Raw genomic sequence first — 13,134 nt, 5'->3', positions numbered from 1 at the left:
GATTGTGCCCCACCCCACCCCATCTCCTCCCCTGTGCGGCCCTCTGTGAAGGCTCCAGCCACAGTGAAGCAGGCTTGGAGAGGCAGTCAGAGAATAAGCCTCTGGCTGGCTGCCTGCCTTCCTTCCTAGGAATGGGGACGGGGAAGGGCAGGCTCCTGCAGCAAAGGTGAATCCTTGAGCAGATCCTTAAGTCACTGCCCTCACCAACCCGCAGCACTGAGCGGCCATGAGCTACAACCGCAACTCCAGCGGGTCACTGTGCAGCCCACCAGCACCAGATGCCCGGCCATCTGGGGACCCGGAGGATGCTCCAGCCTCATCGCCTGCCCGGCTCAGGATCTAGCGCGTCTGATCCCAGCCTGCCCTGAGACAGCCTCCCAGGCCTGGGTAGGCCCTCCCGGGGCCGTAACATTCCCCAGGACCCCAGCACACAACCACAACAGTGGCGGACACCACACGGTCCCTGACGGCCCACAGCTCCCCTTCCCGAGTCTCTCATTGGCTCTCCCGACACCAGGTGGCCGGACCCACCGCCCCCGCCGGAAGAAGTGCATTCTGGAGGCAGCACGGCATGCTGGGACCTGTAGTTCGTGGCCCGACCTCGGCCGAAACTGCCTCTCTGGTCCCTTCAGCCTCAGGAGGCAGTCCTGACGCCCCGACCCGAACCACACCGGCCCGAGGACAAGACGCTGCCGACTTCCCAGGTGTGAGTCTCCGCTGAGACACCTTCGAGCCCCCCGGCCCTGGAAAGAGAAGTGCAGCCAAGGCGACTAACCGGCTTCGCTGGAGCCTAGATAGAGAGCCACGCCCCCTGGGGGCTGGGAATCTGGCGCGGACTTCCCAACGCTCGAGTGGGATTGGGCCGTTCTGTCATGTGATCAGGGGCTACGCGCCTGGTTGGCTGCAGCCTAGATCGACGGTTACCGGGGCGACGGAGCGGGCGGGCACCGGGGCCGGGTGGTACTGTGGGTCCAGCGGGGCTGGGGGGCCGGGCCGGACGGGGGAGGCGCGAGGCAGGCGGGACCGCGGCCGGTTCGCGCTCCCTCCGGGGCTGCGCGCCCCCTCGGCTGCGCTCGGCACCGGGGCGCGGGCAGCAGATGGGAGCTCGGGGTGCCCAAGATGCGGGCGCCGGCCAGGGAGCTCTTCCGGGACGCTGCCTTCCCGGCCTCGGACTCCTCGCTCTTCTCCAGCTTCTCCACGCCGCTGGCCCAGTTCCGGGAGGAAATCACGTGGAGGCGGCCCCAGGTGGGGCAGGGGGGCGCGCGGGTCTCACGGGTCTCGCGCCAGGCCTCCAGGCGCTCCTTCCTGCAGGGGTGCGAGCGCGGCGGCCGCGGTTAGCCGGGGCTGGATGCACGACGGTCGGCAGGGTCTGCCGCCGCTGTCCTCCTGAGTGGGCTGCCAGGCCCCCTCCCCAGCCCGCTCGGGGTGTGCTGGACCCGAGTTTACGGCCCCTACTTGCGAGAGCTCCGTTCAATAGGAGATTCAAGCCACAGCGAGAGGGGCGTTTTAACAGACGCAAACTCAGCCCCACTTGCGTCTGCTTTGAAGAGCTTCCAGTCTGCATGGCTCTTCTGGCCACAAGCGGTCTCGTTCTGTTTCTCATTATGTTCTGGAAGGGCCAGGCTGAGCCTACAAAGCAAAGCCGTTTTGCTCTGCGCGTTCCTGTCTTGGACCTCGTGCACTTGCACTTTCAGATGTAATTATTTCAAGGTGGCAGTTTAGAGGGATGCTCCGGCCTAGTGCTATGCTGGTATCTTTAGAAATGGTGTATGAGCTGAATAAGACTGTCCAAGGAACCGTCTCTCCCTGAGTGTATGCAGTCTTAGTGGGGACATCTGTGTGCACCAGCCCTGGAAGAAGGCCAGACCTGGCTCTGCCTGTTGAGGTGCTTTCCGTGGGCAGCACTGAGAGGGCCTGTTTGGCATGGAGGTGCGAAGGGCCAAAGAGCCTGACCGGCCATGCCGGTGGAATTTGGGTTAAAAAAAAGTGTGGGGGGTGGATTTTAGGGACAATGGGAGGCCATTAGAATGTTTTTAGTAGAGGAGTGATTCGATTTGATTTACGTTTTAAGAAGCTCACTCTTACTGCCAGGCGTGAAATGGATTGTTGGGGCAAGAATGAAGGTGGCCATTGCAGTGGTCCTGGAGAAAGATGAAGGAGCTCAGATTAGTGTGACAGCCGTTGGGATGGGGCTTTGGAGTGGATGGATTTGAGAGAGATTTTGGAGGGGGGATTGATAGGTCTTAGTGACCGATTGGAAACTAGAGCTGGGTTCATGGTGGTCAGGAAATGGGAAGAGAAACTTATATTTACATAACACTCATTATATGCCAGTAAAGGCTATAGGTATTCTATGTGCACAGAATTTATGCTCTTGATTTTATTTAGTCCACCTAATAATTCTATAAGATTGGTACTTGTATCTCCATTTTACAGACCAGGAAACCAACGTTAAGTCAAAAGGTTGCCCAAGGTCTCAGGACTAAGAAGTGGCAGAGGTAGGCCTGAGACCCGTTTGTCTTAGTGACCGATTGGAAGTAGATGTCAGGATGAAAGAGGGACCAAGAATGACTTCTGGATTTCTAGCCTGAGCACCTGGGGGATGATGGTCCCGGTTGCTGTGCTGGGGAAACTGGGAGGCGGGGGAGAGCTAGGGGTGGAAATGTAGGCTTGGGTTTTGCTCTCACAGGTTCAAGCGGAGCTGACAGTAGGCAAGTGGACATGAGAGTCGGGAGCTCAGGAAGACCTGGCCTAGATGCTCCACTGGGAGCTGGAACTGTAACAGATGGCTTAATGTCCAGGGTCTGGAGGGTATCTCAGGAGTAAGTATGGGCAGAGAAGAAGAGGCGGCTTGGAACCGAGCCTTGAGGAACCGCAGGTGCCTTGACAGGTAGACTTGAGAAGTGGCAGGCAGTGAGGGGAAAGGACAGCCAGAAGCCCTTGGAATCATGGAAGCCAGGAGGGGACTGCTGGGGTCGGGGGCAGCCACTGCTCTGATGCTGCCGAGTGTTGGGAAAGACAAGAGCAGAGGATGCCCGTTGGAGGTGACGACACAGAGGTGACATTGATAAAAGCAGTTTGGGGGGCATGGCTGGCTCAGAAGCAACGAGGTGTGGCAAGGAGCCGGAGGGAGGAAGTAGGGGCAGCAACTCTTTCGAGAAGTCGGTCAGTGATGGGCCTAGAGAGGAAATAGTGCCCAGGGACAGCATCTTAGAGAAGAGGAGACATCCTCTCCCATGCCTTATGCTGGTGGGATCCTCCCTGCAGAGGAGGAAGGAAACGGGGATCGTGGGAGGGATCAGATACTGAGGGCAGGAATGGGGTCAGGTCAGGGGGCTTCTGATGGAGCATCAGGTGTGGCCATCCGCTCAGAGGGGCGAGGGTGTTTTGAGAAGAGAAGGAGGAAGGAGAAGGGGTAAACTAGTCAGGGGGGTGGAAAACTGAGCCTTTTAGAGAAACAGTATAGAGGACCCACAAATTCATACTTGCCTGTATGAATTTAAAGTGAAACCGTTCTCTAGACCAACCGTTTTATGAAAGGCGGGGTAGGATTCATCCAGAGTTGGGAGTTTTGCCAATTAAGGAAGGTGGACAGAGACAGGGACCCTGGAATCTTAAGTTGGATGCGATGATCTGAAGCCAGGAGGGGCTGACGGATACTGGCTGCAAGAAGCCAGCTGCTTCCCGTCCCCTCTTAGGCAATGTGGATGACCAGAAAAGCTCCTCCCCAGCCCCTGTCACATAGATCCTGTGTTCTTAGTTTTAAAGCTAGCCACAGGCATGAAGTAATTCTGGACGATTTTCTTTATTTCAGGAAATCTGCGCCACACCCCAGCTGTTTGCAGATCGCGCTCAGGAAGGACAGGTGAAGCAAGGGCTGCTAGGGGACTGCTGGTTCCTGTGCGCCTGCGCCGCCCTGCAGAAGAGCCAGCACCTCCTGGACCAGGTGTCTGCCACAGCGCGGCTTCCCCTCCGGCCCTTGCTTCCTGTCTGCCCGCGTTGGAAGGAAGCAGGAGGCAGCCAAGCTCTTGCCCTGCGGGACTCGGCCCTCGGGGGCTCCGAGGCGCAGATGCAGTGACCCCCTCCCGCAGGGGCCAGCAGGGCTGCTTTCTGCCCTGCTCTGCCATCTCCCGAGCCCTGGGTCAGGCAGGCATTTGGAATAAAAAGACAAACGTGCCAGCCAGGCGTCGGGGGAGGTGGAATCCTTTGCGCGACGGGAGGGTACCGTTCCGCACGGTCACGCTCTGCTCGGGATGCTGGGAGCGCGCCGCGTGGTGGCTTCTCTCACCATCTCCTTTTGCCTCTCCCCACGCGCGGCAGGTCTTTCCTCCGGGACAGCCGAGCTGGCTCGACCAGACGTACCGCGGCTCCTTCACCTGTCGAGTTTGGCAGTTTGGACGCTGGGTGGAGGTGACCATAGATGACCGTCTGCCTTGTCTTGCAGGGAGACTCTGCTTCTCCCGGTGCCAGAGGGAGGACGTGTTCTGGCTTCCCTTACTGGAGAAGGTCTACGCCAAGTACGCACGCTGCGGGTGGAGGGGCCGGGCCAGGCGGGCTGGGGGCCTGGGAAGCACATCTGCTCGCCCTGGGCTGCAGCATCCTTGTCGGCAGCTAGGGTCTGGTGGCCAGTCCTGGGTGGGGCGACCCGTCCAGAGACAGAGACTCTGAGACTTGGCCTGTGGTTTGCTGTCCCCTCTGCCCACTCCCTCTTTCCCTGCCCTCATTTCAAAGTCGGGCATGAAGGCCTCGCCTCCAGAAAGAGGGTGTGTGTTTTCCTCTCTCTTTCCTCAAACCCAAGCGAGAGAAATGTCTCCGTCTATCTGTGTCACCACTGGGGACAGGCGGCCTCTGTGCAGGTTGCTGGGAAGGAATGAGGCCACCGAGGTACCATGCTCGTTTATCGTAGTCCTGAGACCAAGGACTTCCTCCCCGAGTGTGCTGATGGCCATGCTGAAAGGCGCTGGGCCGGTAGGCAGGCCTCCGCGGTGGGAGTGAGCCCTCCACTGCTGCCGCTGGCGGGGCCGAAGGCCTTGATCATGAGAGACGCAGGAGTGGGAGCTCACAGCCTCCGTGCCCGCCTCCCGCTGGTGCCCCACAGGGGCAGAGGCTGCAGGGCACTGCGGGGTGCTGTCCCTTATGGCCTTGGAGGCGAGCTTGTGTCTGGACTTGGTGAGGACAGGGTGGGAGGGAAAGAGGGGAGGAATGAGAGGCGATTGAGGTGGGTAGAAGGCAGACCACAGGGGACAGGAGAGGGGCAGGGCGCCTGGTACCAGAGCCTCACGCCTTCCTGGCTGTCTCCCCAGGGTCTACGGGTCCTATGAGCACCTGTGGGCGGGACAGGTGGCTGACGCCCTGGTGGACCTCACTGGTGGCCTGGCCGAAAGGTGGAACTTGAAGGACATGGCAGGAGCCAGCGGCCAGCAGGACAGGCCCAGGGGCGCGGAACGCAGGACTTGTCGGCATCTGCTCAGCCTGAAGGACCGCGGTCTGCTGAGCTGCTCAGTGCTCAGCCCCAGAACAGGTAGGCGGGAGCGGGCGGCGGCATGGCAGGCCTGCACACCTGAGCCCTCTCGGCCTCCTGTACAGAGCTTTTTACTGTGGTCCTAGATGGGCTAAGCGGAAAGGAGGACCTTCGGAACTGGTGTCTGAGTGTGTGACCTTCCCTACTGACTGTCCTTCTCTGGAGGGAAGTGTCCCCTTTTCCCTTGACCAGGGCTTGCCGCCATGGGGAGGCGGGAGCCTGTATTGGGGTCGCTGGGAACCAGGTGGCGGCACCATCTCTGGCCCAGCTGGTAACCTGGCAAAAGCGACAGTCAGGTTTTCACTTTAGTAATATACCTGCTCATTGAAAGAAATCCGTTGAAAAAACAAATCACTCAGACTTGACTACTTTTGACTTTTTAGTCCCTTCTCAGTTTTTTTGCAAAAAGATGCATATGTTTTATATTCTGTATCATATGCCATTATCTGTGTTGCCGTGTAAACTTTGTCAACGTCTTACGTTATCAGCATGCCTGCTGCACTCTTCTTAACTCTTTCCTTGATGTTGGGTATTCAAGGTCTTTCCATTTTACGCTATTATAAATAGCACTGCAGTGGACATCTTTATGCACAATTGTTTTCATATTTACGGTTAGTTTCCTAACGGGCTTTTTGTCCAAAGAATAAGAACATCAAAATAAACTGCCACGTGTTGGCCGTCGCGCTGCCCGGCGGCGCGCGAACGTTAGCACAGCCCCGGGCTGGTTTGCCCACCTGCAGGCCTCAGGGTGGGGTTGGGGAAGCACACCGCGGGGGTGAGGGGAGCCCACAGAGTGCTGTGCTGGGACGCTGTGCGAGACGCTGCCTCAGAGGGTGGCCTGTGTAGCATCAGCTGCCCCCAGGGTGGGGTGGGCTAATTCTGGGCACTTCAGGCTTTGGGGGAGCCACAGGCAAAGATGGAGAGCAGCTGGGGCCCACCGAAGCGGCAGGGGGCGGGGGCGTGGGCGGGACACCCAGAGAGGCGGCTCCAGTGCCTTTCTAAGCAAAGCACTTAAAGACATGCCAGGAGTTTCTTCTCCTGCCTGGACCGCCACCCGCCCACCAGTCTCTGCTTGGCCCCTTCACTTCTGCGCCTGTCTGTCCCAAGGCCTCTGGCCAGGTGGAGGGTCTCCCGCGGGCCTCCAGCCCTCCCCACCGGTTTCTGCTCAGACATACCTGACGCCCCTGACACCTTAGCAGGCCTCGCCGAGAAGAGGTTTCTCTGGTTTCTGGCGTCACAGACCCGCCCGTGACAGTGCTGGAAGCAGCCCTTTTGAGAACCTCCCTCATCATCCTCAACGAGGGCCGAGGCCCAGAGAAGGGAGTGACTTGTCAGGCCTGGCGGCAGCCGAGCCACAGTCTAAACCCAGGCCTTCAGCGTGACTCACGCTGCATAAGGCCACTCCGGAGCTGACTTGTCGGCAGCGGTCAGGAAAGGAGCCCCTGGTGGCCCGCGGGGACCCGGGTGCCTGTGCAGCTGCGGTTGAGTGGGCTGGGGCGTCCCAGGGAAGGAGGCGGACCTGTGCATCTGCTCGGTTTGAGGACTTCCTGGCTGTCCCTCACCCAGGTACCAGGGCGCTGGGGGAGTTTCATGCTTTCATTGTCTCGGACCTGCGAGAGCTCCGGGATCGGGCTGGTCAGAGCATCCTGCTGCTGCGGATTCAGAACCCCTGGGGCCGGCGGTGTTGGCAGGGGCCCTGGAGAGAGGGGTGAGTGCGGCGAGGTGCACTCTGGGTCATTGCGCTGGTCTTGCTGGGGGAGGGGTGCGGGGCCCGAGGGGCAGCCCAGAGCCGCCTTGACCGCGTGTGCGCCTGGTGTCCGAGGCCGGGCCGTGGTCAGGACAGGGTTTGGTTGCTCTCCTGCTCGTGGGCCACCGTGCTCTGTGCTCGGCCCCAGATGGCCTGTTGAGGCAGCCTTAGTGCTGGGCCCTGTGACCCAGGCGCCCGGGGCGGTCGGGGCCTGTCCTGGGTCAGGGGCACCCACGGACTGGTGGATGCCTTGCCGGGCTGCGGGCGACAGACCCACGGAACGCCTGCACCCAGTCGTCAGCTCAGCGTCCAGACCTGGCCCAGGGCCGCTCCCCTTCGCCGGCCCAGGGTCGCAGGGCGGGACCAGCATCCCCACCCCCACCCCGCCCTGCCACCTGCCACCCCCGTCATCCGCTCAGCAGGCGGGAGGCCTCGGCTGAAGGGAGGTTCCTTCCAGGGGTGAAGGGTGGAACCGGGTGGAGTCCGCGGCCCAGTCTGAGCTGCTGTCACAGCTCCAGGAGGGGGAGTTCTGGGTGGAGGAGGATGAGTTTCTGCGGGAGTTTGACGAGGTCACCATCGGCTTCCCCATCTCGGAGGCTGGCCACCTGCAGAGCCTCTGCTCAGGTAAGGGCGGCCTGCGCCCTGGGGGAGGCCTCGTGGCTCGCAGTGGCCCGGACGACTGGCCTCTGACGTCCGGGGCTGAGCAGGCCCCGCGTCCCACCGCGGGGTGCCTGGTTGCCCCTTGGCTTCTCTTCAGGGCGGAGCGGTGGCTGCACCCCCACCTGCCCTGGGGGGACAGGTGGCGGGGTGGGGGGCCCCTGCTCGTGCAGGGAGCAGGAGGGGGACCCCGTCCCTGCAGCTGACGTGGGGGTCGCCACCCAGGAAGGGCGCTGTGCCACACTCAGGAGCTGCCCGGGGCCTGGGTCAAGGGCCAGTCGGCGGGAGGCTGCCGGAACTACAGCGGCTTCCCCAGCAACCCCAAGTTCTGGCTGCGGGTCTGCGAACCCAGCGAGGTATACATGGCCGTCCTGCAGAGACCGCGGCTGCGCACGGCGGGCCACCCAGGCAGGGACTACCAGGCCGTGGGCCTGCACATCTGGAAGGTAACCCACCCGGGCCTGGCACCCGCCCTGTGGGATGCAAGCACAGGGGTGAGGAGGCCTGAGCCCCAGCAGCCCCCGACGTGCCCCTCGCCCCCCCCGGCTGTCTTCCCACAGACCCCGCTCAGATCTGAGTCCACAGGACTCACCTCCCTCCGCCTAGCCCAGGGTGTGCCCTTTGGCCAAAGGCAAGCTACACAGAAGCAGCCGTTAGCAGAGCTGGCAGAGGTGTTAGGAGGGCTGCTGGGGGCAGCCCCGGACCTCCCTACAAAACAGGGATGGGGTGGTTGTGCTCTCGTGGGTTGTCTGAGGTACCCTCGTACCTCAGGGTGGAGGTACGTGGAGACCCCTGTCCTGCTCTCCGAGGGGACAGGAGGGTGGCCGACAGAGGACCGCGCTGCCCGTTGGCTTGCCCAGTTGCTTGGTTGTTAACCCTGTGTGTCCTGACGGGGTCTGACAGCTCACATCACACTGTTCCCCGTCTCTGTGCGGCCACGGCCTGCCTGGTGTTGCTTTCCTCGTGCAGAAACTGCTAGCAAGCGTTTGCCTGGCAGTCCCCAGGTTGCATCAGCCTCCTGCCTTTGCAGGCGCGGCCCTGTCTGGATTTGTCTGTCTCCTCCCGGAGCAGAGGAGGACTTGCAGGCTCCCGTGTGGGATGGAGCCACTGACCCCAGGGCTGAGGGGAAGGCCCGGGTTCACCGGGGTGCGGGGGACCCGTAGGCCTGGGTGCTTCGAGGGGGGCCCTTCTGTGACGGGTGCACACGGGCCTCCCCTGCAGGTGGAGAAGCGGCGGGTCAGCCTGCCCAAGGCCCTGTCTGCGCCCCCCGTGGCGGGCACCGCATGCCACGCGTACGACCGCGAGGTCCACCTGCGCTGTGAGCTCGCCCCGGGCTACTACCTGGCCGTGCCCAGCACCTTCCTGAAGGACGTGCCAGGGCGGTTCCTGCTCCGGGTCTTCTCCAGCGGGAGAGTCTGCCTCAGGTGAGGGTGGTGGGCAGGCCGGGGACTGGGGCAGGGCCGCGTGAGTGTGCGCCACGGCCGCCTCCTGTGCTTCTCTCCCCGGCAGCGCCATCCAGCCGGCAGCCCAGAGCGCTGCCCCCCGGGAGGTCCTGCCCATGGGCGAGTGGGAGACCGTGAGGCTGCGGGGCTCCTGGAGAGTCGGCCGGACGGCGGGGGGCAGCCGGAACTTTGCCTCCTACCCCACCAACCCCCGCTTCCCCCTCTCGGTGCCGGAGGGCGCGGGCCCCCGCTGCGTGCGCATCACCCTGCACCAGCACTGCCGTGACCACGAGGGCCTCCCCATCGGCTTCCACGTCTTCCAGGCAGGCGCCCCTGCTCCCGGGCGTCCGGGTGGGGTGAGCCGGGGTCGGGCAGAGAGGCCCCCGGGGTCTGTCCGCGTCATCCAGTCACACACAAGACTCATTTCTATTCCTAAAGTCCATAGCTCACTGGGGGTCACAGCTCAGCTCAGGCAGCCCCTCGTCCACTCGCCCGGGCTCAGAACCACTGGACACTTGTGTCCTGAGCTGCCCCCAGCACTGCACCTGCAGCCGGGAGGCCCGACAGGGCGCAGAGGGTGCCGTTGTCCAGCAGGAGCCGCCCTGAAGCCGCGTGAATCCTCCCCGCCCCAAACCCCGTGGCTGAGTCTGGAACCAGCGAGGGCCTGGGCTCTGGGGACCAGCAGGAAAGGGACGGAGGGGAGGCCCACACCCGCTGAGACGTGACGGATGGTCGCGCCACCGAGTGAGGGTCTTCTGATCAGAAAGAGAAGACAGAGCTGGGGGTAGGAGCTGAGAGCGAGGCCGAGGTGCAGGGCCGAATCCCAGGCAGCAGGAGGGTGGGGCGGCCTTCGGGAGCTCGGGGAAGTGCGCCAGTTGCCCCCGCAGAGGAGAGGCTGCCTCCCGGGCTCACGTGGGCACGGGTGGCAGGAGACCGTGGAGGCCAGGCGAGGGCCAGGGAGTCACAAACGCCGCCCCGAGCGCCTTCCGCGGCCTCAGTCAGCTCTTCCTCTCCCAGCGCGTGAACAGGATGCACCTAGCGACGTGTAGCTGGAGAAGGCGGGGAGGTGAAGTGCTAGAGGTCAGAGGTCACAAACCCAGATCCCATGGTGAGGCGTGGCTCCCCTGCTCCTTCTGGGGACCCCGCTTCAAGATGGGCTTGGACAGTGGCAGGTGCCCGAGGAGGGCATGGGCTGGAGGATGGCCCGGAGCTGTGCCGTCAGGGGCCCGTCAGGGGCTGGGCACGCTTAGCCTGCGCTGCAGACGACGTGGGGGGGAGGGTCGGCTCTTCTCCGAGAAGGCCCTGTGCCCTCAGGATCCCAACGGCTGAGGACGCGCTCTGGTGCCTCGCTCCACCGCAGGCCACCCCTGGGGTACCCCCCCGGCGCTTCGAAAAAAGTGCCGGGGCCGGGGCCAAAGAGATGAGTCCTGGGGCAGGGGCTTGCGCAGTGGGGGCCTCCTGGTGCCCTGCGTCTTAATTCCCCCACCCAGCTCCTCCCAGCGGCCACCCTGAAGGCTGGGCTGTGCCCTGGTCTCTTCCCCTGAGAGCCCCAGGCAGAGCTTCTCAGGGCCCAGAAGCTGGGGCTGCAGTGACAGTCGCTGGAGGATGTGAGGGCGGGCCTTCTGCTGGTCCCCAGGCTGCGGCCCTCGGGTGGTGGGGCCCCGGTGAGTGGCGAGTCCAGCTTCGGGGGCCTGGCATGTATGACGGGGTCCAAGCAGACTGCACCGGGCTGCTCCCGACCCAGGGCAGTGCTGCCTGGGAAGGGAGCGAGGCCGAGGCTGAGACAGGGGACTTGCCTTCGCCGTCCTGGCGAACACAGCCGATTCGGTCCGCCCACGGGCAGGCCGCCCGGTCTGAGCCCGGGCCTCCCCCAGGTCCCAGCAGACGGCGGGGGCCAGGATGCGCCCTCCTTGCTGCTCCAGGAGCCTCTGCTAAGCTGTGTGCCGCACTGCTACGCCCAGGAGGTCAGCCGGCTCTGCCACCTGTCCGAGGGGACCTATTGGATCGTGCCCTCCACCTACCTGCCAGACACAGAGGGGGCCTTCACAGTGACCGTAGAGACCAGAATAGACAGGTGGGGCGCCGGGGCCATGTGTGGGTGTGTGTCGGTCGGGGGGCCGTGGTCCTCAGCATCTTAGCGCCTCTGGCTCTCTCCCACCTGTCGCACACACCCCAGCTCTCACTGTGCTGGCAGAGCCCAGAGGCCTGTGGGAGGAGAGTGCGCCGTCTAGAGAGCAGGCGGGCCTGGAGCGTGGCTGCCTCTCCAGGTGCGCGGGGAGGGACCCAGAGGGGTGAGAGCGGTGTCTTCTCCCACAGGCGCTCCATTCACAGCCAGGAGATGCTGGGGCAGCTCCTCAAGGAGGTATGTATGGGGCCTGGGAGGGCCCAGCTCACTCTGCTTTGGGGCCTCCTGGTGCCCTGCGTCTTAATTCCCCTGCCTAGCTCCTCCCAGCGGCCACCCTGAAGGCTGGGCTGTTCCCTGGGACACGAGGTGCCCTGGTCTCTTCCCCTGAGAACCCCAGGCAGAGCTTCTCGGGGCCCAGAAGCTGGGGCTGCCGTGACAGCCCCTGGAGGACGTGAGGGCGGGCCTTCACCCCTCGAACCAGGGCAGTGCCGCCAGCCCTCGCCATCTCCTCCCGCAGGCCTCCTTCGTGGCAGTGATGAAAGCCTAACCGGGTGATCCTGCGTGTCGGCTCTGGTGACCAGGGGTCTGAGGGGCTCCCAGTGGCCCACACGCCAGGGCCGCGGCGGCCGGCCTGAGCGGGTCCTGGCAAAGAGCCCCCGTCCCTGCAGGTGCTGCAGGAAGGGCAAGAAAAACTCAGGGTGGGCACCTTCGTTCCATGCCGCTGAGCCGACAGAGCCTCCCTGAGATCCTCCACGCCCTGTCTCCCTGGCCCCGGAGAGAGGCCTTACGACGCGTCGGGACAGATCTTGTTTAAAACTATTTATTAGAAACGTTTTTAGGATGTAACTTTATAAATAAACATCAGTACTGAGCAGCTTCCGGCTGGCTCCTGGTTTAGGTAGCCAGCGGCTTCATTGGCTGTCACTGGGGGAGCAGGTGTGGGGCTCCCGCCTGGCTGCGGAGACACGGGGGGTGACCAGGTGGCCCGAGCGGTGCAGGGCTGGTGTAGGGAAGGAGGAGGTGGGTAGTGAGAGAGAGAATTGGAGGGGCGGCACACGGCAGTCTGCGAGTGGCTGAAGCGGCACGCTGCCGTCAACTCCCCGTCCACGCTGGGCCCCCCACCTGGCTGCCTTCTAGTCATCTGGTCTACCAGCCGACGGGCTCTGGTGCGAATGCTGCCGCCGGCGCCCAGCGGTCTCCTGCTTCCTTCTAGGAGGTGCGGGATGAGGTCCTCTGCTCTTGACTTGGGAGGGGATAGCCTGCAGGCCTCTGACCCCTGGACCCCTCAACCCCTAACCATTTCTGGTGCCCCGATCGTGGCCTGGTTTGTCTCCTGCCCCATCTTCCTCCTCTGACTTCAACGCCGTGTCATCACCATGACTGGGGCATCGAGCCAGTTGGGTCTCTTTGTCCTGTATTACAACACAGTCTGGAAAAAACTGCCAGTGGCCGTTCCATTGCGCGAAAGTGCGGGCTGGTCCTCGTCTCTCCTGACCTGCACCGTCACGGAGCGCTGCCGGGCCTGATGCTGCCCTCGGGGGGCAGGAGTTGTCCTGGGAACCCCGAGTTCTGAGTCACGTGGAGCTGGGCTGGGGCCGCCACTCCTGATGGGACCACCCCCGGGGTCTTCAGAGACTCAAGG

General features: G+C 63.2%; 2 protein-coding genes across 9 annotated transcripts in view; both read left to right on the top strand.

Annotated features, from left to right (window-relative positions):
* The first annotated feature begins 998 nt into the window (after positions 1-998).
* CAPN10 (calpain 10) lies at positions 999-12,366 on the top strand. Of its 8 annotated transcripts, XM_060151654.1 has the most exons (12): positions 999-1,245; positions 3,815-3,946; positions 4,321-4,517; positions 5,304-5,521; positions 7,088-7,229; positions 7,726-7,892; positions 8,151-8,371; positions 9,147-9,349; positions 9,435-9,690; positions 11,242-11,441; positions 11,684-11,729; positions 12,010-12,366. In XM_060151654.1, exons 1-12 carry the CDS (start codon positions 1,120-1,122, stop codon positions 12,037-12,039), a joined length of 1,938 nt encoding a protein of 645 aa, XP_060007637.1. In that variant the 5' UTR covers positions 999-1,119; the 3' UTR covers positions 12,040-12,366. The 8 variants fall into 8 exon arrangements, 2 of the variants coding, with proteins under 2 accessions (XP_060007637.1, XP_060007636.1); XR_009540997.1 differs by lacking the exons at positions 11,684-11,729; positions 12,010-12,366 and adding an exon at positions 10,385-10,475 and having other exon boundaries at positions 9,435-10,111; positions 10,682-11,385; XR_009540995.1 differs by lacking the exons at positions 11,684-11,729; positions 12,010-12,366 and adding an exon at positions 10,385-10,475 and having other exon boundaries at positions 9,435-10,151; positions 10,682-11,385.
* The window catches only part of GPR35 (G protein-coupled receptor 35), a 36,949-nt gene continuing 29,203 nt past the window's right edge, over positions 5,389-13,134 (top strand). The window contains exon 1 of the mRNA XM_060151658.1: positions 5,389-5,521. The gene's annotated coding sequence lies outside the window, so the exon portion shown is untranslated. The remainder of the gene's footprint in view (positions 5,522-13,134) is intronic.

The sequence above is a fragment of the Lagenorhynchus albirostris genome, chromosome 6, assembly GCF_949774975.1.
Source record: "Lagenorhynchus albirostris chromosome 6, mLagAlb1.1, whole genome shotgun sequence".
NCBI lineage: Eukaryota > Metazoa > Chordata > Mammalia > Artiodactyla > Delphinidae > Lagenorhynchus > Lagenorhynchus albirostris.
The sequence above is the reverse complement of the archived record's forward strand: the minus strand, read 5'-3'. Positions and strand labels throughout refer to the sequence as shown.

What these genes read in the sequence shown, in the direction of transcription:
- CAPN10 (XM_060151653.1), top strand. Translation starts at nt 1,120, where the DNA reads ATGCGGGCGCCGGCCAGGGAGCTCTTCCGGGACGCTGCCTTCCCGGCC. An exon ending in GCCAGCACCTCCTGGACCAG is followed by an intron (nt 3,947 to 4,320) that starts GTGTCTGCCACA and finishes CACGCGCGGCAG; the next exon opens with GTCTTTCCTCCGGGACAGCC. An exon ending in CAGGGGCCCTGGAGAGAGGG is followed by an intron (nt 7,230 to 7,725) that starts GTGAGTGCGGCG and finishes GGTTCCTTCCAG; the next exon opens with GGGTGAAGGGTGGAACCGGG.